The sequence below is a fragment of the Staurois parvus genome, unplaced genomic scaffold, assembly GCF_062004578.1.
Source record: "Staurois parvus isolate SC_StPar_1 unplaced genomic scaffold, SC_StPar_1.0 ptg000533l, whole genome shotgun sequence".
Taxonomy (NCBI): Eukaryota; Metazoa; Chordata; class Amphibia; order Anura; family Ranidae; genus Staurois; species Staurois parvus.
Genome location: NW_028318329.1, coordinates 519,020 through 546,424, shown reverse-complemented (window position 1 = coordinate 546,424; position 27,405 = coordinate 519,020). Strand labels below are relative to the sequence as shown.

Sequence of the window (27,405 nt, the reverse complement as noted above, 5' to 3'; positions counted from 1 at the left end):
AGGCAGAAGTGCTAACCTCTTAGCCTCTGTGCTGCCCAAATGAAGGCCCTTTCATAAATCGTAAAAATAATAAAAAAGCCTGCAAGTGTTCTGTGCAGCACAAAGCAGGGAACCCATAGCGGGGCTTTGAAAACTCCATTCTGTTTAACATAAAATAAATAATATAAAATAAAATCTTGAACTGTCAACACAGTGTCGGGTTTTTCAGGTGATATCCTGAGGTTTTCAGAGAGTACTACACATATAGGCATTTTTACATTTTCTTCCAAACCCCAATCACAGTCCCAAGTGCCAGATCTTAGACTTTTCTTGTCTTTAAAATCTGTCCCAAAGGCCCCATGGACACATGGAGAGCACAGTGGGGATAAAGCAGCTTTTTCTTTACTGTGGATCTAAATTCAAGAAGTGAAAATTTGCTAGGCTTTAGGGAATTTTCTAGAAACGTTATTTGTGCCTGTACCATACCCTATAAAATAACGTTTGTCTGTAATATCTCCTGGAAAATAGTAGTGCACTTCAGAGGCAGCTTTATATGTGTTGTATGTGAGATTCCAAGGCCTTGTGTGCCTCTGACTTCTAGTCTCATGAGATTTGGAAGTGAACTAAGCCGGCCGCCTTCAGGAGACACTAGTTGTTATCAAGTTTTAATACAGGTCCCGTAGTGCATTTTGTTGCAATTATATTAGTATTACATAGTTAGTCTGGTTGGAAAGTCAAAAATCCATCCAGTTCAACCATTAAAAAAAAAAAAAATTAATCCTACACTCACAGTTGATCCAGAGGAAGGCAAAAAAACCAGCAACGCATGATCCAATTTGCTCCTGCAGGGGAAACAATTCCTTCCTGCATTTGGATATTCCCTGGATCAACTTTACCTATAAATGTTAGTGTCCAGTTATATTCTGTGTATCTAAGAAAGAATCCAGGCCTTTTGTAAAGCAATCCACTGAGCTGGCCAGAACCAACCCTTGAGGGAGACTATTCCACATTTTCACAGCTCTATGTAACTATGTAATTTACAGGCAGGTTAATAAGTCAGTCAGTCTAGGGGAATAGATCAGCTGCAGGGAAACCACAGGCAATACAGTCTACTAGTCCTTTGCCCTCTGCCTGAATGCCTCCCCTCCCACCGAGCACCTTATCTGTTTTTTTTTCCATAAGGTTCTAGGTTCAATTTAAAGCAGTATTAAACTCTCAACAAAAAAAAACCTTTTCCCCTGCAAGGCCATGTCATAATGTAATGCATCGCATACTAGCACATTATTATTATTATTATACAGTATTTATATAGCGCCAAAGGGTTTGCTCAGCACTGTACAGTAGCAAGGGGGACAGAACATGAGACAAGACAGTAACAAAACAATACACGAGGGGTTCGAGGGCCCTGCTCTTTCCAGCTTACAATCTAGGAGGGATGTGAAACTTGCCTTAAAACGAAGCCCTCCAGAGGCATGCTGACAGGGCTTCCATCTTCACTTGGTCCTTCTTCCATGTTTGTGGGCTCCGGCGGCTTGAATGGCCGAGCCGCGATGACGTCACTCCTGTGCATGCACTCGGGAGTCACTTTTTACAGCACAGGAATGTCATTCCTTCAGATTGCATGCACCGCTCTACACAGATAAATATCTCCTAAGCTGTACATTGAGGCGTTATTTACAGTACCTACAGGTTTATTATAGGCTTACCTGTAGATACAAAAACAGACTTTACTACTACTTTAAAGAGGAACTCAGGAACTCTATGTGACTAAAATAAATTTCTAGCCAGATAACGGTTGTCTCTGAGACTAAACATGTATAACCACTTGTCCATGGAGTCCGGCATTGTCTTGCTTGCTGCTGAAGATCTCCATGCACCCTTTTAGTGTGCCACCATCTTGAAATTCTTGTTCATGCATGTGCACAAGTATGGCAGTTTTCTGCTGATAATTGGGACCTGACAGACTTCCCACGTGTCTGTGCATGTGTAGGTTCTCAGATACTTCATCCCCAAGTGACACCTGCCTCCTGAGATGTGACACGAAGCATGGAGGTTGTGTCCCACAGCAAATGGTAAAGGTGTTCACACTTCCTAAGTTAATACAAGTATCTCCTATTGTGTAAAAGGGAGGAGGGGGAGCAGAAGTCCATTTTGTGACTGAAGGTCCTATTGAAACAAAGGATAAGGAGCAAACTATTGAAAAAGCTGAATTGGCCCCCCTGTGTTCCAGCCCTTTGTCATAAGGCCAGGACATAAAGGGGGCTTATACAAAGCTCCATAGTGGTACGATCACAGTTTTCTGAACTTCCATATTTACAGTCATATGCAATTCCACTGGTATATGGCCAGATTTATTTTTAGTTAGGTCATCATCCTAAATGTAATGCTACTCTACAGCGTGTGAAGAGCCTTGTCCTCCTTCATATGTATAATGTGTGTTGTGCTTTCTGGAAAAGTTAGAGATAATTTCAGATTTTCAAAAAAAAAAAATAGAATTTATGTTGATAATAACTGAAAACCTGTGGAGCTATTACGTCTTGTATACCTGGCTTAAGTCTTCATTCACAGGCGGTGGTAAAAACAGGCATTTTGGCCACTGTTTTACTGCCCCTGACTGTCCACAAAAGAGAGCATGCAGCTGCTCAGAGTTGAACACATGCAGCCACTGCAATGCTTTGTTTTGAGGCTGTGACAAAAATCATACCCTCTGTTGTGTTTGGTGGACCGTGCCCCATCTGCAAGCCAAATGTTTTACTCATGGTTGTGATATTTACTTGTAGGATCTGAATTTGGCTGTTTAAAAAAATATTAGAAAAAGGCATTCAGAAGGCCACAGTATCACCTCCTGAATGCCAGGCAGCTGTTGCTCTACCACTTTATGAAAAGTGATTTATCACAGATAGCTTTTCAGAGGAGTGGCATGGGCTGTCATCTATGTGAATGATTTCTAAAAGTGTATTAAGCTGTACAGAGGAGTGATTGATTTATTGATTTGTGCAGCCATTGCTTTGCTTTGAAATTAATGCAGAGTGCAGCTTCTGTGGGCACTTCATTCCCAATTCATTTAGTTTTTCTTCTGAACATCAGAATGCCTGCTGAACACATGCCTATATTGTAGCAAGAGTAGTAAGAACTTCTTTTTTTTTTTTTTTTTAACTGCTTTATGTTTAAAGTGTAAGTTTAAGCAAAACCTAAACTAAGGCTTAACCTAGTCCCACCCCCATTCTATCCTATTGTATACCCTGTAAAGAAAAGATCTGTATACTTGCTAGATTGTAAGCTCCAAGGATCAGGGTCCTCCTATCCCTCTTGTATTGAACTGTATTGTTGCTGTATTGTCTCCTGTTATATTGTAAAGGGCTGAGCAAACTGTTGGCGCCATAAATCCTGTATAATAATAATAACTTCCCTATTCAGAAGCCGTTCTGGTCCGGTCACATGATCTCTCCAGCTGCTTCTGCATAGAGGAGAGATCGCTAACAATGGCTGGAAATGCCGGGGAGATGATGTCACCCATAGACTTCCATTGGCGACTGCCCCTCCTGCACACAGAAACCGCCAATGGCAGCTGATGCTGGGACCGGACCGGAGTGACTTCACAATAGGCAAATATAGCAATCTTTTCATAACCGGGTTGGATAGAATGGCCTTAGAATGGGGGAGGCAGTAGGTGTAGCCTTAGAGTTGGTTTAACTTTCACTTTGAATGGTTTATGGATACTTAAAAATCTCATTTTATGAATACTTGTTTATCATTGTTAATTTTGACGTCAAATTTTGATCTAGTTTTAGTCATAGTCTTGACTGAAGTGCCATTTTAGTTTTAGTCGTATTTTATTCACCTTAATTGTTTTAGTTTTAGTCGGGTAAAATCTCCAGTACATTTTGGTGAACTAAAAACTAATGGGTTTAGTTAATTTGTAATGCATTATTTAAACATTTCTCTAGAATTGCCAAACTCCTCATATACTCCTGGATTAATAATCTAATAACATGTTATTAATTGTATTAAGGTTTGAACATGCACAACAGACACAGATTTAGACATTTTGATATATAAAATCTTTGTAAATAGTTCACCTGGGATACACTTGATGCACGCTTGGATGGGCTTTGGCTCTGCATCGTGGCATGCCTTCCTGGGTTTTTAGCCCACGTGTTGCCCCAATAACTGATCTTGCATGTACTGCATCTTAAGCTATATGACTATCTTTCTGGCTCGGCTCGTACAAAATGATGAGATCTAATTTATCCACAATTACTCATTCTACATCCCCTCAACCCCTTACCCATCCCCCCCTTTTTTTTTATTTTGTCCATATCCCCCCCCCCCCCACACTATATCACCCTACATATCTTTCTCTAACTATTCTTCTTTCTGACTTCTCTTTATCTCACACCTTTTATACGCCCTTATTTATTTATCACCAGAAAAATAGAGCATTTACCTTCATACAGGTGTGACCAACTTCACTTAACTCTCACACTCCGGATATGGACACACAAACCATAACATACACCTCATCCTGTGCTATCCCTACCCAACACTCCACACTCCCTTAACATAAGAGCTTGCTAATATATAGGTCAGTATACAATATATATCGACTTATCTCTTATACTCTTTGTATCTGCTGGTTTGTAATATACAATATAATATATAATGTTATATCCCATCTTGATCTGTATTGCAGTTTAAATCCATGGCCCGTCTGCGAAAAGGGAGGCAACATGCTATGTCTATGTTCAGACTGTGATCCATAGTTGTCTATGCTTTGATATGCCTTTTTTCTTCTAATAAAAGTATTTTTGGAAAAAAAAAAAAATCTTTGGGCTATAAAAAAAATAGACTGCCAATTTTGAGAAAAAAATATATTTTTGACTTTTTGCTATTAAACATGTACAGTAAAATTTTAAAAATCAAATTTCGTCAAAAAATTAGGCCAAAATGTATTCTGCTACGTCTTTGCTAAAAAAAAAAATCTCAATATGTGTAAATTAATTGGTTTACATGAAAGTTATAGCGTTTACAAATGGCGGTATATATACTGGGATTTTTTTTTAATTTTTACTAGTAATGACGGCAATCAGCGACATATAGCAGGACTGTGGTGAGTATTGTGACACTGGGGGGAACTGACTTGGTGTCATTGACATCCCCAGTGACACCAATACAGTGATCAGTGCTAATCAAAAGCACTGACACTGTACTAATTGCACTGGGCAGGAAGGGGTTAACATGAGGGGTGATCAAAGGGTTAACTATGTGCTGTTTCACAGTAAGCTCTGTGTGTGCACTTCAATGTAATCACACTGCTTTGGATGGCTGTGCACAGCCATCCAAAGCAGTGTGCATGAGCTAACAGGGAGGAGAACTGTATTGTTTACATACAGTTCTCCCCATCGGAGGTGCTTTGCGCTGGCGAGTAATCACTGGCCAGGACCCGGTGATTGACAGCCATGAATGGCGACGCAGGTAGGGTGTGCGCACCCCACCCCCTACCCATAACTGCAAAATCACGGATATATATGTGATTTTGTGCACCCGTGCCACCCTGTAGCAGTATATCTGCTATAGGGCGGTCGAGAAGTGGTTAAAATATAAAAAATTGTAAACTCTATTAGCTGTAATGCCATTACACATATTTCCTGAATAGATTACTGACAATAATTATTAAAGTGTTACTGAACCCACAACAGTAAAAATCAGACTGTATATGGAGTAAAGCATGCTTGTTATACTCACTGTGGGGTTAATCCTCCCCTTTGTGTAAAAAGGATGTTTGATCCTGTCTTCTCTGATCCTCCCCTTCTTCTACTGTCCCCTACCCAACTGTTGATAGAAAAGAGCCTTGGGGGCAAGCTGCACATGCTCAGTTTAGTGTGTATTGCTAGAGAGTTTTTCTTTTTCTTGGGAGAGTTTGCGATCAGCACTCTCCAGACAGAGGGTCAAGTGTACTGCAGTCTCATAGGACAGTGAGACGAGAATTAAAACTCGTCCTACAAGCTTTAACCAGTGCTCTGCTGGACACTGATAGAAGTCACAAGACTGCTTTAACTGCTGAGAAAAGGTATTTAGCAGTTTATATTTACTAAAATAATTGCATTTCGTGTTGTGTGAGACCAGATATAGTGAATGCAGGGTCCTGGGTTTAGTAACACTTTAGTAAATACAAGAAAAGCCTTTTTCTTTTTTTTCTTTTTTGTTCTTTCAGAAGCTTAGTAGATGTCAATTGTAGTCACCATGTTTAGTGCCTGACTTTTGGCTGTAACTTTATGCAATTGAGAAAGATACAATCCAGTAAAAAAAAACTTGTTACAAAGTGTTTCACGTGCATGAGAAATGTGAATTAACATAGCAGAACCTTGGTGAAAGAACGTTGGCCTCAGATTAGTATTGACACCATAATGCATTTGGACCTGTTGCCTTTACAGAGGTAAATGCTCTGCATCAGTGATTAGTAAGCATCCCCATGCCTTTAAAATAAATGTAGGTTACATTTGTTGACATATGAAAGAATGGTTTTTAAAAAAGAAAAATGAGGCTCCTTTTTGATGTAAAGATTAACCATATTTTAGCCACGGCTGTCATTTTCTAGTCTTGTTTTGCGTCATGTTACACTGCATTGCTTCTGCTATCAGCTGAGACGTTCGTGCAAAGCGTTCTCTGCAGCACAGACCACTGTTTGATGCACTGCAGTACTGCAGATACCAAGCACATATGGTATATAGGTGAATGCAGCACTGCAGATCTTCTCCGGTTTAAAAAGCATGTCAAGATCATCTGAACCTTAATGGGTAAAAGCAATGTATGTTCAGTGAAAATACATGGATATACGTGTAGTCTTGGGTAGAAGTATGTACATTATAGAAGGGCAGATAACAGATTAATCGGCTGAAAGCTGCTCTGTCTTTTCTTGTGCAATTGAAGGTATTTGGCACAAACACGCAGTCTGAAGAGATTTTACTGATTGAAGCTTTATACCTGTTGGATACATTGGATACATACGTTTTAGGAATACACTGTTGTGAAAAGAAGAATTGTAAATGATGAGAACAGTAATTGTGTTCTACATTATTCATAATTATCTCTCACTTTTGTAGCCCTTTATTTTTTATTTTTGAATGTAAGTGTTGGCTGACATCCTCACTCTTACCATTTCCTAACTTTTTAAAGCGGAACTATACTGCATCTGAGCACCACGAACCGCAAACGCTATTTAATTCATTTTTAATATTCAAAGCAAACTCACCCATCCTTCTATGTCTCCCTGCTTTATTTTGAAAACCACCCACTAGCATTTCTGACTGTAGCCATCTTAATTAACAGATCTAGCATTTACTTCCTGGAATCCATCTGCCTTTAGCTCAGTCATGCACAGGGGCGGACTGACAACTCATGGGGCCCCCGGGCAATAGGGGATCATGGGGCCCCTGTGTTCTTGCCCAAACTCAAAAAAGCCTATGAAAAAGGTACCAGGGGCATCTCATGGGGCCCCCTACTGACCCCAGGCCCTCAGGCAGTGCCCGAGTTTCCAAATGGTCAGTCCGCCCCTATTGCTGGCACTGATGTTATTTAAACATTCTTGCCCCTCTGCAGTAGTAGTAGAGTGCTTTGGTATATCCTTTCTCCCTCTTTTAGTTGCAGGGCTGGCTGAGTTGTAATGTTTTAACTGTGAACTATTTTGTCAGTTTTATATCAGTATCCACCCTAATAGGGTTTAGTAAATTTATTGGGACACTGTAGGCAGGTGGGTGTAGGTAAGGAGGTCATAAAATACCTGTGCTGTTGCGACACATGGCATGACACAGCCTGCTTGGAAATCACTGTTGTAAGCACTTGTCTAAAGAATTTCAAACTCCGCAAACACATGCATAAAAAGGTACCAGGGGCAGCTCATGGGGCCCCCTACTGACCCCGGGCCCTCAGGCAGTGCCCGAGTTTCCAAATGGTCAGTCCGCCCCTGGTCATGCAGGAAGGAGAGTGTGCTTTGCTGAGAAAACCCCTCTTCTTCTCCTGATCACTCCTGGGATGTGTGACATCATTTACATAGGCATGGAAACATTTATTTATTTATTTCAGGTACTTATATAGCGCCATCAATTTACGCAGCGCTTTACATATATATTGTTCATTCACATCAGTCCCTAACCCTCAAGGGGTGTACAATCTAAGGTCTCTAACTCACATACACATACTAGGGCCAATTTAGACAGGAGCCAATTAACCTACCAACATGTCTTTGAAGTGTGGGAGGAAACCGGAGGACTCGGAGGAAACCCACGCGAGTACAGGGAGACCATGCAAACTCCATGCAGGAGGCGCCATGGTTGGGAATCGAACCCATGACTCAATTACTGCTAGGCAGAAGTGCTAACCACTAAGCCACTGTGAAACATGGAAATAAATGAAAAAATGTAACAACAAAAGTTTAAAACAGTTAGGCTTGGTTCACCCTATTGCGGTGCATCGCATGTGATTCGCACAGGAACTACACCGCTTTCCTGTGCAAAAAAATGAATGGCTCCAATTGCACTGCACCCGCACCAAAAAGGTGCAGGACCCTTGCTTGGGTCCGCACTAGAATCTGAACGCATGGGTATTCACACAAATGCGATCCAATTCTGTACATCGCACAGCGGACCGATTTCAGGGTGTTAACTTAACATACACACTGGCATTGGTTTGCATGAACGGGGTGCTATTCTGATGTGGCGCGGAATTCGCACAGAAAACGCTGCAAATTCCGCACTGCATCAGTGTGTTAAAGGTAATATGCCTTCCTATCTATTTACTAATGCTAGCAGCATAAGGATTAAAACAGTCAATGTTGGCTGAGAGAGTGAAGTTTCACTTTAATTTGAAGCAAAACTATTTTTTTCCCTTTCATTTCACAAACTGTAAAGGTGTACATACTAGCTAACCTCAGGCATGGGCAAATTTACACAAATCTAGAAATGTTGCCTCAGATTGTAGGGGTGTCATTACAAGTGGCATTTCCATCTGACCTATTTGATACCTAAAACAGCAGTTGTTTATTTGCCAAATAGGATTTGAAATGATTTTATCTAGCAGAGTGCAGGACAAATCCCAATGAGAAGAGCTACCTGTATGCAGGATAGGAATGTCATTCCATCAGCTCACAGCTGCATTTTCTGGATCTTGGCAGGAATTGCACATCTGCAGTTGCATTCTGTGCATGGTTAAATATTTAAGTGTTCTTGCATGGCAGACCACTTACTGTCATCTCACATATATATTCGTATTATTATAGCCAAATTTACCACCCTAACTCCTCCCACAGGTTTTACACTACATAGACAGTAATATACCGAAACGTGCAGATTGTTCCTGATTGGTGTGCTATTACTTTGTGGAACGTTTGGCCGAATGGTTCACGAAATATCGGTGTTTTTGTGGTGAAATTGGTCCCATAGGAATGAATGGTGGAATGTTCAAAACTAGAGTGTGAGCTGAAAAATCAGGACATGATTTCTAAACTGCCATCACTCCCTCATTTTCAAGCCCACCTACACAAATCTTATATCAAAACGTTCAGCTAACCCTGTTGCCACTACAAATGTCCACGGCTAAGCCATAGTCCTGATAGTTTTCACAATATGACCATTTGTTTGCAACTCACGCCGCCCATTGACATTCATTTAAACTCCACTCTAGCCACCTCAAATTTGAAGGGCAATATCTAAACTGTTATAAAAAAAACTGCGACTGTGCCTTCATTTTTAATATTTCTGAGACATACTATGCATCAAAATGTAGGTCTGGGTCTTGTGATTTTCACAATATAAAGCTCTTTGGTGTAGGATTTATAATTTTTAAACTACAACCGTTTGAAGATGGCAACCACCAGTGAAGTGAGCAAGTTGGAGCAATTTGTTTTTAACCGCTCTTCTCTGCTCTTGCTGTAGAGTGAGTTGCCATAGGAACCCAGGTGTGTGAGCAGGCAGCAGAGTGACAAAAGCTAGAGTTCGGGCTGAAAAATCAGGACATGATTTCTAAACTGCCACCACTCCCTCATTTTCAAGCCCTAGACTACTGGTGGAGGCAATAACACTTCACGCAATTTCCCCAGAAATTGTAGCTTTTCTAGTTATTATTATTATTATTCTACAGTATTTATATAGCGCCAATAGTTTGCTCAGCGCTGTACATTATAATGGGAGACAATATATGAGACAGTACAGTAACAATACGATTCAATACACGAGGGGTTCGAGGGCCCTGCTCCTTGGAGCTTACAATCTAGGAGGGAGGGGATAGTGGTACAGGAGGAAACAGCTGTGGGGGATGAAGTGGTAGGAGGAGTAGAGGAGTTCAGTAATTAGCTGAGGGCAGGGTAGTCTTCCCTGAAGAGATAGGCTTTCAGGGTGCGCCTAAAGGTGAGGAGCGTAGGTGATGGATTGGGGTAGGGAGTTCCAGAGGATGGGTGACACCCTGGAGAAGTCCTGGAGGCGGGCATGGGAGGAGGAGACCAGGAGGAGAAATAAGTGAAACTTAATTAGGGGTGGCTGGGAAATGAGCAATGTATATTGGTGGCATGACTCCTTTAACAGATTGTAATTATGTTGGGACTAGAATCACATGGCATTTAACCATATAAAAATATTAGAGCTCTTCTGACACTTGCTGTGGGTTCTTTTACCTATCGTAGCCAAGGTGGTCATTTAGTAGTGGAAGCTTCCATTGCTGGCTCCCAGAAGCAGTGTTCATCCCAGAGCAGATTTAATTTTAAGTATGTTAGCTTGATTTTCTAATCCAGTGGTCTCCAAACTGTGGCCCGAGGGCCAGATGCGACCCTTTGTTTGATTTTATCTGGCCCTTGGAGCACTTTTTCATCCACTGATACCAACAGTGGGGCATAATTCCCCCCCAGTGACACTGATGATCGGGCACAACTCCTCTTAATGACACCAATGATTGGACACAATTTCTCCCAAAGACACCAACAATGGGGCCCACTGACACCAATGATGGGGCATAATTTCCCCCTACTAACACAAATGATGGGACAATATTCCTCCATATGACACCAATTATGGGGCACAATTCCTCCCAATGATGCCAACGATGAGTCACAGTTTCTCCCAGTGACACCAACAATGGGTCCCAATGACAACGCTAATGTGGCACAATTCCTCCCACTGACACCAAAGATGGGGTGTTGTTTTTGCTTCTCGGATATTGAGATCTTTTCTACTCTCAAAGGTCACAGTCTGGACCCCTAAAGTCTGAAGGACAGTAAACTGACCCTTTGTCTAGCAAGTCTGGAGACCCCTGTTCTGATCCTTACTGAGAATGGAATCGATAATAGTTTTCAACCGCAGTGATAAGAACATTCATAGGAACAAGATGGAAGTTTTTCTTAAGCAAATTTCTAAAAGTGGATGTGGTTTTCGTTCAGGAAACTCCATTCATTCCAAAAGTGAATGTTAAAGTGTTACTAAAGGCTTGATTTGTATAAAAGTAAAATAAGCATGTTCTACTTACCTGCTCTGTACAGTGGTACTGCACAAAGCTGCCCCGATCCTCCTTTTCTTGGGTCCCCTGGTGGCGATCTTGGCTCCTCCTCTTCTTAGTGTGTCCCCATAGCAAGCCATTTGCTTTGGAGGCACATGGTGTCTTCTCATTCCTGAGCTGTGTTCTATGGAGCCACATTCCATAAACATACACAGAGCGGGGATCATGCTGCTGCTCGAGTCCTTTGTGAAATGGAAGAGAGGGGAGAAGAGACGCAGCCGTGCACAGTGCTGCAGCTCTTCTCCCCTCTCTTCCCCTTCACATAGGTAATGGGGAGAACAGAGAAATATAAAACGTTTTTTACCTTAATACAAGCAATGCGTTACGTGAAAAAAGGTATTTCGCTTTACTATTACTTTAAAAGAAAATACATTTTTTAAGTGCTTTCGAACGACATTCATCTAGTCATCAGCCTGTATATAAAACCTCACCCTTCCCCAACAGCAGCCATGTATACAAACAGCATTTTAACCTTGAAATGTTACTGAACCCACAACAGTAAAATGAATCTGTTTACACAGTAAAGCATGCTAGTTATACTCACTGTGGAACCTAAGGGGTTAATCCTCCACATTGTGTAAAAAGGTGGTTTGATCCTGTCTTCTCTGATTCCCCCCCCCCTTTTCTTCTGATGTCCCCAATCCATCTGCTGATAGTACAGAGCTCTGGGAGTCACTCTGCACATGCTCAGTTTAGTGTGTATTGCCAGAGTTTTTTTTTTTCTTTTCCTGGTGCATGTGATCGGCAAATAGCCAATCGGCGCTGTCCAGAAGGTCAAGGGTTATGCAGCCTCATAGAACAATCAACGGAGAATGAAAACTCTACCTACAAGCTTTAACCAGTGCTCTGCTGAACACTGATAGAAGTCACAAGACTGCTAAATACCTTTTCTTATCAGCAGTTATAGCAGTTTATATTTACTAAAATAATTGAATCTCCATGTTCTGTGTACTGTAGGAGACCAGATATAAGGCATGCAGGGTCCTGGGTTTATTAACACTTTAACTCAAGGCAGTTGCAGAATGGTTAAAACTGTACCCCTTCCAGCCGATAAAGGATTTAATGCTTTTTTTCTGGGGTATAATCTAATGCAGTGTAACATGCTTACTATAAAGTGACCCTGTGTCAAGATCATGCATACTAAAATATTTACGTATCTTTGTGTCTAAAAGCATTTTGAAAAAATTAATTTTCAAAGTTCACAACACTAGTCTTGTGTTTTTAGCATATTATACTTACCTGCTGTGTGCAGTGGTTTTGCACAGAGCATCCCCGTTTCTGCTCTTCTGGGGTCCCCTGCCGGTTTTCTTTGCCCCTCCCTTCTGTCAAAATGCCTCCACAGCAAGCAGCTTGTTATGGGGGCACCCGAGCAGGCACACTCCCGAGCTGCAGCTCTGCATGTCCATTTACTCACAAAGCAAGGTCCCGGACCCACCCCCCCTTCTGTTTGGCCAGAGCGAATCGCCTCAGCCAATCAGGAGTGAGAGTCCCCAGAGAACCAAGACTCTCGTGGACATCGCTGGATCGAGATGAAGCTCAGCTAAGTGTTCAGGGGGCTGCTGCACACAGAAGGTTTTTTACCTTCATACATAGAATGCATGAAGGTAAAAAGCCTCAAGTTTTTACTACCACTTTAACTGTTTTTCTATGAGCCCAGAATCTTGGCAGGCTGTCAGCCCTTTAATGTGAACACACAGCAAATGTTTCTAAGCTGTTAGTTCTCATTCACACCTTCAGCAGCCCTTGCCACCTCATTGAAAAGTGGTGATCAGTGGCTCGCTTTTCAGAGAATGGTACAGGAACTGCTGCCGGGCATTCAGGGGGGTGATACTCACTGCTTTTCTGTTTTTTCCCCGAATGGGGATTTTGAATGGGAATATCACACTGTAACTGGTAAATCTAGCATTCGGCAGTTGTGACACAACTCTATTCAGTTGAATGGGTTCCATTTGGTATTGCTACTGCCCACCGACTGCAACATGGAGTATACATCTTTGTCTTGGTTGTGCCATGTGTACAACCCCATCTGGCCACCATTGCGCTTTAGGGGGGTCAGTTGAGGGACAGTAAAACCACATCTCTCTCTCTACCCTGGATGCAGACAGATGTGTCCAGGGCGGGACATCCATCTCTAACTGCAGTGATGGCTCCTTGCAGCATGTTTTTTTCTTTGTACTGTCTTGGCTGCAGGTTTTAGCATACACCACCCATCAGCGTGCACTTAAAACTGCAGACCTGTGACAGCTGGCATTATTGTCTCTCCAGTGCTGGAACATTAACCAGTGCTTCTACCAGCAGCCATGTTCCATCCTTCTGATGTAGCCTTTAGTCCTGTACTGTGCACAATGACAGATAAGTAGTGACAAGACTGTTGTCACATCCAGAATTGGCAGGGAAGAAGACTGTGGGCCTGTGGATTAAAGGGGTGTCCAACCTGCGGCCCAACTATCAGTTGATCTTGTAACCCATAGTGATCCACGGGATCAGCTTCAGCAGTTTGCAGCCTGTAAGGGGTTAACTGTGGCAGCTCTGTGCTAAAGTTGGCGATCGGCTTCTTTGGCCTGAAACCGGCACATGCACACTTGCTTCAGGGGATACATATCTTTACATGATACTCATTTTACCGCTACACCGGGGGCAGGTGTCACTGTGCCGGGAATCCGGGATCACTCCATTAACTGGCCAGGACCTTCACAGAGTCCAGAAGCTCTGCTGGCATCCTGCTCCTTCGCCCCCTGTGATGGTGTCACCCGGTGCGGCCCGCACCCCCCTAGGAACGCCACTGGGGTAGAAGAGAAAGGGGGGAGGGTTCCGAGGGAGGCCATCACATAGCCACGAAGAGAGTTTTATCAGTGTCCTCGGGTTAAAAGCAAAGAGTGGTCCAGGTGTAAATTGGCGTTCTGTACAAACCACGGTTCCCACACTTCCAGAGATTGAGCATGCGTGTCATTCAGAATGGAGGTGAGCTTCTCGTGCGCCATAGTCCCCATAAGTTGATGCCTAACCTCTCAGATGGAGGAACGGTTGATGCCAGGTCTTAGCCAGTGTTTGCTGGGACTCCAGGAAAACCAGTGCACCCATCTCTGCTGGTGTTTGGACAAAGCTGCTCTAGGTTTATATAATAAAGCTTCCCACAGGTTACGCGCCAGGGACACATCCAAGACAGTTCTGATCATGGCATACACCTGAGTGCAGAAATGGATTGCTTTAGGGCAACTCCACCAAATGTGGAGTAAGGTACCCCATTCCATGCAACCCAGAAAGCACACTGAGAATCCATTACGGACAAACCAGGAAACACAATCGGGGGTCATATACTAACGGGAGAGCAATTTGAATGCATTCAAGATATTTATGAGCAACTATTTTTTAGGATGAAACACACGAAAGGCCAAAATTAGAACCAAAATATCCGTTGAGCTACTTAAGAATTCATTGAGAATTGCCACTCCATCCATTGGACCAGATATTGATGTGTTGGTTTTTCAAAAACCGTTTTAAATATCACACTAGTTTTATGTTGCCCTCTTATAATAAAAAATGTTAATAGAAAATTTGGTTTTATTACTCAGGTACATTATCTATGTCGGCGATCATTCACTTGTGATCTGCCCTACTTTTTCTGCTCAACAGTTATCCTTATTGTTAGTGTATTTTATTTGTGGCCTGAGACCATTCCTCTTCTTCCAATGTGGCCCAGGAGAGTTAAAAGGTTGGACACCCCTGCCCTAAAACAAAATTTCGGTGTACAGAAATGAAAATTCTGAACTGAAACCGAAAATGCAGGATGCACTTGGACGAAAACCGAAAAGGTTTTTTTTGTATATATTTTTTGTATATATCCAGTAATGTAAAATAACTTTTATTGAAAGTATGTATGTGTACCGTGATAGATTGCCACCTGTGCAATTCCAAAGTCCATTCATGAAATTTTCTTGCTACTAAATATTTCATGGTCACCTGTTAGTGGTATTATAACAAAGTGGAAGCAACTGGGAGCAACAGCAACTCAGCCATGAAGTGGTAGGCCACTTAAAATGACAGAGCGGGGTCAGCACATGCTGAAGAGCACAGTGCGCAGAAGTCACCAACTGTCTGCAGAGGCAATAGCCAAAGACCTCCAAACTTCGTGTGGTCTTAAGATTAGCACAACAACAGTGCGTAGAGAGCTTCATGGAATGGGTTTCCATGTCCGAACAGCTGCATCCAAACTTAACATCACCAAGTGCAATGCAAAGCGGTGGATGCAGTGGTGTAAAGCACGCCACCACTGGACCCTAGAGCAGTGGAGACGTGTTCTCTGGAGTGCTTTTCTGGTTGGCAATCCAATGGACATGTCTAGGTTTCGTGGTAGCCAGGAGAACAGTACTTATATGACTGCATTGTGCCAAGTGTAAAGTTTAGTGGAGGGGGGATTATGGTGTGGGGTTGTTTTTCAGGGGTTGGGCTTGGCCCCTTAGTTCCAGTGAAGGGAACTCTTAAGGTGTCAGCATACCAAGACATTTTGGACAATTTCATGCTCCCAACTTTGTGGGAACAGTTTAGGAATGGCCCCTTCCTTTTCCTGCATGACTGAGCACCAGTGCACAAAGCAAGGTCCATAAAGACATAGATGAGTGAGTTTCGGGTGGAGGAACTTGCCTGACCTGCACAGAGTCCTGACCTCAACCCAATAGAACACCTTTGAGATGAATTAGAGCGGAGAATGCGAGCCAGGCCTTCTCGTCGGACATCAGTGCCTGACCTCACAAATGTGCTTCTGGAAGAATGGTCAAACATTCCCATAGACACCCTCCTAAACCTTGTGGGCAGCCTTCCCAGAAGTGTTGAAGCTGTTATAGCTGCAAAGGGCGGGCCAACTCCATATTGAACCCTACAGACTAAGACTGGGATGCCATTAAAGTTCAGTAAAGGCAGGCATTAAAATACTTTTGGCAATATGGTGTGTATGTGTGTGTGTATATATATATATATATATATATATATATATATATATATATATATATATATATATATATATAAAATTATTATTATTATACAGGATTTATATAGCGCCAACAGTTTGCTCAGCGCTTTACAATATAACGGGGGACAATACAGCAACAATACAGTTCAATACAAGAGGAATAGGAGGGCCCTGCTCCTCGGAGCTTACAATATACTTATACAGTATACGCACACACACAGTGGATAAACTGTACAACTCAACTGAAAAACAAACTGAAATCTTTAGGGAGGGAAATAAACATAAAAAACTAAAATAATGCGGTTGTGCACACCCTCTTATAACTGGGGATGTAACTGTGTTCAGAATTAAGAAATCACATTCAAACTCATGTTAAATAGAAGTCAGTACACACCTGCCATCATTTAAAGTGCCTCTGATTAACCCCAAATAAAGATCAGCTGTTCTACTAGATCTTTCCTGACATTCTCCTAGTTGCATCCTACAGCAAAAGCCATGGTCCACAGAGAGCTTCCAAAGCATCAGAGGGACCTCATTGTTAAAAGGTATTAGTCAGGAGAAGGGTACAAAAGAATTTCCAAGGCATTAGATATACCATGGAACACAGTGAAGACAGTCATCATCAAGTGGAGATAATATGGCACAACAGTGACATTACCAAGAACTGGACGTCCCTCCAAAATTGATGACAAAAATGAAACTGGTCTGGGAGGCTGCCAAAAGGCCTACAGCAACATTAAAGGAGCTGCAGGAATATCTGGCAAGTACTGGCTGTGTGGTACATGTGACAACAATCTCCCGTATTCTTTACATGTCTGGGCTATGGGGTAGAGTGGCAAGACGGAAGCCCGGCTAAAGTTTGCAAAAACACATCTGAAGTCTCCCAAAAGCATGTGGGAAAATGTGACCAAAAGAACACCAGACCCACAGTGAAGCATGGTGGTGGCAGCATCATGCTTTGGGGCTGTTTTTCTTCAGCTGCAACTGGGGCCTTAGTCAAGGTAGAGGGAATTATGAACAGTTCCAAATACCAGTCAATATTGGCACAAAACCTTCAGGCTTCTGCTAGAAAGCTGAACATGAAGAGGAACTTCATCTTTCAACATGACAACTACCCAAAGCATACATCCAAATCAACATAGGAATGGCTTCACCAGAAGAAGATGAAAGTTTTGGATTGGCCCAGCCAGAGCCCAGACCTGAATCCGTTTGCAAATCTGTGGGGTGATCTGAAGAGGACTGTGTACAGGAGATGCCTTTGCAATCATACAGATTTGGAGTGTTTTTGCAAGTAACAGTGGGCAAATATTGCCAAGTCAAGATGTACCATGCTGATAGACATATCCAAAAAGACTGAGTGCTGGAATAAAATCAAAAGGTGCTTCAGCAAAGTATTAGTTTACTTCCCTCCACCTAAAAATGTGTTTGTTCAACTGAGTTGTACCGTTTATAGGTTACATTAAAGGTGGAAAAAGTCCTGAAATGATTTATCTTTGTCTCATTTTTTTACATTACAGAAACCTGACATTTTAACAGGGGTGTGTAGACTTTTTATATCCAGTGTGTGTGTATGTGTATATCTATCTATATAATTATGTTGCCAAAAGTATTCACTTCATGGCTGAGTTGCTGTTGTTCCCAGTTGCTTCCACTTTGTTATAATACCACTAACAGTTGACTGTGGAATATTTAGTAGCAAGGAAATTTCATGGATGGACTTATTGTACAGGTGGCAACCTATCACGGGACCACGCTTGAATTCACTGAGCTCCTGAGAGTGACCCATTCTTTCACAAATGTTTGTAGAAGCAGTCTGCATGCCTAGGTGCTTGATTTTATACAGCGGTGGCCATGAAACACCTGAATCCAATGATTTGGAGGAGTGTCCCAATACTTTTGGCAATGTAGTGTGTGTGTGTGTACATCGGCATTATCGGCACTTTTTTTTTTTCTGGCGGTAAGACGCAGATCATCCTATTTTCAGGCGAAAAAGAAGTGCAAAAAGTTTTAAGTCTGTGTTTAAAAGGTATTTTTGCAAAAAAGTGTGCTCTTTACAAAAAAGTGTGCAATTTACAAGAAGGGTAAGTGGAAGTGAAAAAGCATGTTGAAAGAAGTAACAGGAAAGATTTTTTGCATCGTTTTAAATTTTAACATGGATTAATTATACTTTGTGTTTACACATGTTTACATAGTTTGCTTCGGCTTCACATCAGTCATCATTTTTACAAAGCAACCTGCAAAAATTGCATGTATTTGCTTCCATGTCAGTGTCTGTAAATGCGTTGCACATGAAAGCATAAAGTTGATAAAGAAATGGTGGGAATATGGTGCTGCACAGGTTTACAGTAATGCCGCTGCTTTGTGCCATAATCCTTTCGACAACTGTTCTGTTAGTTACCCTGAATATATGTTTTGGGGCTGACCATAAACAAGGAATACATGGACATTAGAGAGACTCTGCTCTGAATTTTCTATTCTTTATGATGCGCACAATATTTTTCATTTATCACCAATAAAGATCAGACACTATAAATTATTTTAAGACATTTGCTATAAAAGATAAGTGGTTCTGAGAGGATTATGGTGTTATCATGGCTCCCACTATAATATATCACCAGCTGTCGCTGAAGTTTAAGCATTGCTATTCTTTTCTCCATAATTATTAAAATAGATTTTTTTTTAGACAACAAGTTTTATCTGCTGATCATAAGAGATCGGTATAGCATCTGAAGTAGAACAGCTTTTACACCTTTTAATAATTTAACATGTTTTAATGAGTTTTTAGTTGACCTTGAGTAGTTATATTATTTCTTTATTTCAGTACACCTTGTTCACGTTTGTAAATTTTGATTTCAAAATATGTTTGAGAATGTGATCAGATTATTATAAATAGTCTTGCCCACTCTCTCAATCATCATTACCTATTTTAAATCCTTATGCTGCTACCCTTAAAGTAACACTAAGGCTTGTTTTTTTTTCTTGTCTTTTTTTTTTAAATAACAAGTATGTCATACTTACCTGTTCTGTGCAATGATATTGCACCAAGCAGCTCCGATCCTTCTCTTCTCGGGTCCCCTGCTGACATTCCTGGATCTTCCCTCCAGGTAAGTGCCCCCAGAGCAGGCCGCTGGTTCTGGGGCACTCGTGCGTGTATGCTCCCAAGTCGGCCCTGACACACACAGAGCGTAGCTCAGCCACGCCCCTTCTCCCTCCTCACTGGCTGTGATTGAGAGCAACTGGAACCAATAGCTCCCACTGCTGTGTCTCAGCCAATGAAGAGAGAGAGAGATGCAAGAGAGCCAAGGCGCTGTGCACAGCGCTGGATCACGATTGGGCTCAGGTAAGTATTAGGGGTACTGTGGGAGGAGCTGCATACTGAAGGGTTTTTTTTACCTCCATGCATAGAATGTGTGAAGGTAAAAAGCCTTCAGCCTATCCAACCACTTTAATATAATATACCCTCCTATCTATTTACTGTTTTTAAACTTTTTTTTTCATATCTTCAGTTGCTGCCTGGTTTCTAGTCTAGGTCAAAATGATGCCATAGAACCCAGGAGTCTTCATGGGTATTTTTTTTTTTTTTGCCTTTAATCTAGAGGAAGGGGTTTTCTCAGCTAAGCACACTCCTCTGGCTACATGCATAAGGGCAGATGGATTCCAGGATGTAAGTGCTAGAAGAATCCTATACCCTTACTCAAGATGGTTGTAGTTAGAAAAGCTAGGGGGTGTTTTCCAAAGTGACTTGGATAAACAAAGCATGGAGACATGGACATATGGGTGAGTTTGCGTTGAATATCAAAAATAAATTAAATATTGTCTTCAGTTGGTGGTGCTCAGATACAATTTAGTTCCACTTTAAGGCCTCTTGCCCAAAGGGCGTTTTTGCAGTCACTTTTAGGGACGTCAGGTTTTTTTTTTCTTTTCTACAGTGTCCAAATGCCCTTCCATGTTATCCTACATTGCCTTGAAAAACTATTCATACCCCTTGAAATTTTCCACATTTTGTCATGTTACAAGCAAAAGCGTAAATGTATTTTATTGGGATTGTATGTGATAGACCAACACAAAGTGGCACAGAATTGTGAAGTGGAAGGAAAATGATAAATGGTTTTCAAAATTTTTTACAAATATCTAAAAAGTGTGGCGTGCATTTGTATTCAGCCCCCTGGAGTCAATAATTTATAGAACCACCTTTCACTGCAATCACAACTGCAAGTCTTTTTGGGGATGTCTCTCCCAGCTTTGCACATCTAGAAAGTGACATAACTGCCCATTCTTCTTTGCAAAATAGCTCAAGCTCTGTCAGATTTGATGGAGAGCGTCTGTGAACAGCAATTTTCAAATCTTGCCACAAATTCTCAATTGGATTTAGGTGTGGACTTTGACTGGGCCATTCCAACACATGAATATGTTTTGATCTAAACCATTCCATTGTAGCTCTGGCTGTATGTTTAGGGTCATTGTCCTGCTGGAAGGTGAACCTCCTCCAAGCCTTTTGCAGACTCTAACAGGTTTTCTTCTAAGATTGCCCTGTATTTGGCTCCATCCATTGTCCCATCAACTCTGACCAGCTTCTATGTCCCTGTTGAAAAAAAGCATCCCCACAAATGACGCTGCCGCCACCATGTTTCACGGTGGGGATGATGTGTTCAGGGTGATGTGCAGTGTTAGTTTTCCACCACACAGCGTTTTTCTTTTAGGCCGAAAAGTTCAATTTTGGTCTCATCTGACCAGAGCACCGTCTTCCACATGTTTGCTGTGTCCTCCACATGGCTTCTCGCAAACTGCAACGGGACTTCTTATGGCTTTCTTTCAACAATGGCTTTCTTCTTGCCACTCTTCCATAAAAGCCAGATTTGTGGAGTGCACGACTAATAGTTGTCCTGTGGACATTTTCTCCCACCTGAGCTGAGGATCTATGCAGCTACTCCAGAGTTACCATGGACTTCTTGGCTGCTTCTCTGATTAATGCTCTCCTTGCCCGGCCTGTCAGTTTAGGTGGACAGCCATGTCTTGGTAGGTTTGCAGTTGTGCCATACTCTTTCCATTTTCGGATGATGGATTGAACAGTGCTCCGTGAGATGTTCAAAGCTTGGGATAATTTTTTTATAACCTAACTCTGCTCCAGACATCTCCACAACTTTATCCCTGACCTGTCTGGTGTGTTCTTGGCATTCCTGACGCTGTTTGTTCACTAATGTTCTCTAACAAACCTCGGACGGCTTCTCAGAACAGCTGTATTTATACTGAGATTAAATTACACACAGGTGGACTCTATTTAAAATTAGGTGACTTCTGAAGGCAATTCCACTAGATTTTAGTTAGGGGTATCAGAGCAAAGGGGGCTGAATACAAATGCACGCCACACTTTTCAGATATTTATTCATAAAAAATTTTGAAAACCATTTATCATTTTGCTTGCACTTCACAATTATGTGCCACTTTGTGTTGGTCTATCACATAAAATCCCAATAAAGTACATTTACGTTTTTGGTTGTAACATGACAAAATGTGGAAAATTTCAAGGGGTATGAATATGTTTTCAAGGCACTGTATGTGTCCATGCACACATAGACTTTTAGAAGCTTTCAGTGGCAGGGGCTTTTAGAAACTGTAAAAAAAAAAAAACCCCTGCCAGTGCGTCGAGGAGCCGCAGCGTTTTGTCAAGAAAAATGCATGACGCGTGTAAACATGTTTAGCACTTGATATTTAATTTATTTCAATGACCAAAATAAATAATTGTTCTGGATATTTAAATGAATTGATGCCTGTAAAGTGCCTAAGCACTTGTAAAAGCATTAGACACTTTTGCAAGCGTCAGACATATTTTCTGGCACAACACTGCTGCCAAGAAGAAGAGTGTTTTTAAAACATCCTCTGTGCATGAGGCCTAATGCTGGTTTGTTACCATCAATAGAGAGTGGTTGGAAGGTCTGTGGAATGATTATTAAATAAACCCAGGTACCCAATGCTCCTTTAACCACCTCCCGTCCGGCCGTTATATATAAACGGTCGGACGGTGGCAGTGCATGGTTGGGTGGCCGTTTATAAACGCCCTCCCCGCCCCCTGCTTGTGCGCGCTCCCTGGGAGCGCTCAACACCACAATCCGGTGCCCGCTGTGACCTCCGGACACAGTACAACACCGATCGTTGTACAGGACCTCTGTGTGAGGTCCCGATCATGTGATCACTGATTGGCCAATCAGTGATCACATACAGAGTAGTAAGCAAGATGTCACTTCTGACATCATTGCTTACTACGTGTGAAATCTGTGAATGATCACAGAGGTCACATGGTACAAGGCTATACACAACAGCCTTGTACCATGTGACAAGCTGTGACCAATCACAGCTCACACAGTAGTTCTCAATGGCTGCAAGAGTGCAGCCAGAGACAAGGAGAAATGATTGCTTTTGCAGCCTTTATGGGTGTAAAAGCAATCAGTGTAAAAAAAAAAAAAATCTTCATCACCCCCCACAAAGTAGTACAGTGTCACCATGGTAACACTATACTGCTAGGGTGACAGTATGTTAAAAAAAAAACAAAAAAAACCCAAACATAAATAATATAAAAAAAAAATTAATAAAAATGTTTAAAAATTATAATTTTTGGTTATAAGCTAATTTGGGTTTTTTTTTTACTAAAAAGAAAACGAATAAATTTTGGCCAAGATTTGATGAAATATTATTTATTTGCAAAATTTTATAAGAAAAGCAAAAAAATTTTTTCAACATTTTTGGACTTTTTCATTTACATAGCAAAAAAAAATAAAAATCCCAGTGGTGAATAAATACCATCAAAATAAAGCTTTTTCTGTCTCAAAAAAAAATGCTAAAAATTTCATATGGGTACAGTGTTGCATGACCGCGCAATTGTCATTCAAAGTGTGATAGCACTGAAAGGTGAAAATTGGCCTGGACAGGAAAGAGAGTAGTTCCTTTTTAATTGATGTTTCCAGTAATCTTAGATTGTTAGCTCAAAGGAACAGGCCCTCCTAACCCTTTTGTATTGAACTGTATTGTTGCTGTATTGTCTCCCGTTATATTGTAAAGTGTTGGCGCTATATAAATCCTGTATAATAATATAATAATAATCAGGCTGAAGTGCAAGCATTCTGACACCTTAAGCTGGCCATAGATGGGTAGAAAATCGAACGAAAATCCTAGAGAACCGAACTATCATTTGATTTTCCTAATAGACAGTGTGCTCAAATCGACTATCGATATCCAGTTCTTTATGGGGGAAAAAATGGCCACGTTTGAAAATTTTGTTTGAATGAATGATTTTCTAGAAGTGAAATCAGTCGGAAAAAGTTAAAGGCATTTTCAAACCATTTTTCATTATATTTTCTAACCAAGTATGACCAGTGTATTAGAGCCCCCACTTCGGCTGTATGGTTGTACCATGTTGGCAGATTTCTTTTTTCAGATGGTATTGCAGATAAAATCTGTGATTGCAGCTTCTGGTTCCAGTAAAATTTAAGGGTTCTTTCACACCATGGTGCAGAGACATCAGTTTTTCTGCACGTGTTCTGCAAGGGCACAACAAAATCAATTGTTCTCTATGTGCCCTGTTCACACCACAACACTGGTATCGTGCAGATTTTTTCCTGTGCAGGAATCTGCAACGTCTATAAAACCTATTGAAGTGTGCATGAAAACTGATGTAAACTGATGTCTCTGCAAGTGCAATCTGTGTGGCAGTTTTTCTACACACATGGTGTGAATGAGGCCTTAATGTATTGGGAGCAGAAGATAACAATGTCCCATTTCATAACAAAGTGTTTTGCTCTAGTAGTCTGTAATTAGTATGTGTCAGTCTAATGGCTTACGTGTCTTATCTAACCTATCTTATTTATTTTCAGGCGTATGGATCAGGCTGTGATATTGTCATACTAGCAAGTGATTTTGAGTGTGTGCAAATTATTCCTGGTGCTAAACATGGAAATATCCAGGTTAGCTGTGTGGAATGTTCCCAGCAACAAGGCCGGGTAAGACCTTTTGTTATCTCTAGTCTAATTTTGTTTTTGTATGACTTAGGGCTCGTTCACACTTGGCTGTTTTGCCAACGCTTGCCAAACGCCCCTATAGCGTTTGGCAAGCGTTGGTCCGGCGTTTGCGGAGCGGTTTTTAACGCTCGGCAAACGCCGCATGCGCGGTTTAGCGGCGGTTGCTAGGCGTTTGCCGAGCGTTAATAACGCCCCACAAATGCCTATAATGCAGTTTGAGTGGTGTTACCGCTCCGCAAACGCCCCGCAACCGCGTCACAACCGCACTGCAAACGCCGGCCGGGCATTTGCAGAGCGGCACCATAGACGAGAATAGGAGGCTTCAACGCCTCCTGACTTGTCCAGAGGCATCCGTTTTGCCGCGACGCAACGCAAACGCTCCCGTTAGAACAGCACCATGTGCTGTAATGTGCAGAATTGGCAGAGGCGTTTGGGAAGCGGTAAAAACGCTTCCCAAACGCCTCTCTGCCGCCTGCACACAGCGCTAGTGTGAACATAGCCTTACAGTAGGGTATTGAATTAAAATTCAGAGGTGCGACCAGTGAAATTTTCTTCAAGCAAAGATTTGAACCTCATGGTTTTTCAGCTCTCTCCTATATCACAATCCCTTTCATCAGTGTCCTCTTTTGACACACACACTCACTCTTACACACGCTTACACTTCACAGTAATGTTTGCAGGCCCCCTGCACACCACCCCCTTTACAATAGGGTACTGAACTCCCTTCACATTACACACCCTCTTTATTCACAGCAGTCCTCAGACCCCCTTAAAATAATCACACCCCACAGTACTGTCCTCTGATCCTTCACATCACCCCACAGCACTGCCTCCCCTTTACATCATACACACAGAGTTGCTGTGTCCTCTTTAAAACCACACACACACTAGTGTCCTCTGCCCTCCTTCACTCTCCTACCTTAGAGAGATTGGGAGGCAGAACATTTCTGGGCTGAACGTGGGAGGCACAGCATGGAACGGAGTGCGAGAGGTGCTGGGGTTAGCATTCTGTGTTATCCAGCAGGTGATTGGCTGCTAGGACCTCCTTGCATCCAATCACCTGCTGTTCAGTACATTAGGTTGTTTGTTTTGGGGGGTTTTTTTGGCCATGTTGTTACTTCATGAATTGACCTCCTTAAAAAAAAAAAAAAGTTGGCTGCAATCTTGAAGCCCTCTGTAACAATAAGGGGGCACCCAGATACTGCCCCCACTATGTGAATGAGTAAGGGGTACATACACTTACAAAATAAAATTATTGACAAGTCCTTTATTAACCACTTGCCGACCAGCCACTGTATTAAAACGGTGGCAGGGCGGCACGGCTTCCCAAAACGTGCGCCGTGCACATTTTTAAACGTGCTCCGCGCTCCCGAGGTTTTCGCGGGTGCCCCCGCTGACCTGCGGGTGTCACCATTTGATCCCCGAGGGATCAATCATTTGGTTTCAGCCAGTGATGTCCGGCTGAAATTGGATGATCGGTCCCTGTCCTAGCCTGTTTTGTGCTGACAGTTACACAGGACAGGATATGATGTCATTCTTCTCTGCCTGGGTACATTCCGTCTCAGAGAGAGAAGACATGCAAATCGTGAGTAAAACAGCACATACCTACAGTTAGAACACACCTAGGTCACATTTAACCCCCTGATCGCCCCCCCCCCCCCAGTTAACCCCTTCACGGCCCTGTCACCAGTGTCATTGATCACAGTGAACAGATTTTTACTGATCACTGTATTAGTGTCGCTGGCGACTTCCAATAGTGTTAGCGCCCCTCCCAGATAGCGCCAGTTTACCCGCTAGTAAACCAGTAATCTCATTTAACCCCTTGATCCCCCCCCCAGTTAACCCCTTCACTACACTGTCACCAGTGTCATTGATTACAGTGAACAGATTTTTACTGATCACTGTATTAGTGTCACTGGTGACTTCTGATAGTGTTAGCGCCCCTCCCAGATAGCTTCAGAATGCAGCTAGTACACAAGTAATCACATTTGACCCCTTGATTGCCAGGGACACGCTCACTTGCACGCTAAACCTCCATTGCTAGTATAGTGTCTGCTTGGATCAGTATCATTTGATCAGATCAGCGTTCACATTACTATAGTATCCCCAAAAACACAGCGTTAGCGGGATCAGCCCCGACACCTGCCAGCACCTGCATTTTAGCCCCTACTCCCCTCCCCCCCTCTCCCCCAGCAAGTGCAGTGTCAGTAGATAACTGTCACTTGATACATTACACACAAAACCGCAGTGTTCACAGAATCAGGCCTGATCTCTGTTAGCACTTGTCGGTAAATTTTTTGTAGCGGTTCAAGCAGTCCCTGACAGCCAGGCACTCTTTTTTCCGTGAGTCGCACTAGGTACCTATAAATTTAGTGGCGAAAATGTCCAAGCAAAGGTACACTAGTGAAGAGGCCTACAGGATTCTGAGCATGTCATGTGAGAGCGAAGGGGAAGACTCCCTGACAGAATCGGGCTCAGAATACGAACCCGTAGACAGCCGTGGCACCCTGACAGATAGCTCAGACAACGCAGAAGAGGTCCCTGCTAAGATCAGGTGTACCCAACCCCATTCCCAGGTTGCTGAGGTGGTACAAATGCATGATGACTCTCATATGCAGGAGAGTGCCAGTACTAGTGCCGCACTACCTTTTGGTGAACTGGCGAGCACCAGCGGCCTAGTCCATCCTGGTCTTATACATACCAGCACTGCAGTATCACTTGGTGACGTGGCGAGTCCCATAAGTGCAGTACAAGCTGGTGCGGTGGCGAGCACAAGTACTGTCCCGCGGCCACCAAGAATTCACAGACAGGCCTGTAGAGCCCCTAGTAGCCTTCCGGATATGCTTGCAAATCCCAATTGGCAGCCCACAAATTCTGAAGCACACTTACTTCCCCCATTCACTGCCCAACCCG

The 27,405-nt window shown here is 42.4% G+C and overlaps 1 protein-coding gene across 6 annotated transcripts in view; it reads left to right on the top strand.

Annotated features, from left to right (window-relative positions):
- DMXL2 (Dmx like 2) overlaps window positions 1-27,405 on the top strand; it is a 210,425-nt gene that overhangs the window by 13,098 nt on the left and 169,922 nt on the right. For all 6 annotated transcript variants that reach the window (XM_089690563.1, XM_089690560.1, XM_089690562.1 and 3 more), the window contains exon 2: window positions 24,349-24,474. In XM_089690563.1, the coding sequence (XP_089546689.1) occupies window positions 24,349-24,474 (126 nt within the window). The remainder of the gene's footprint in view (window positions 1-24,348; window positions 24,475-27,405) is intronic.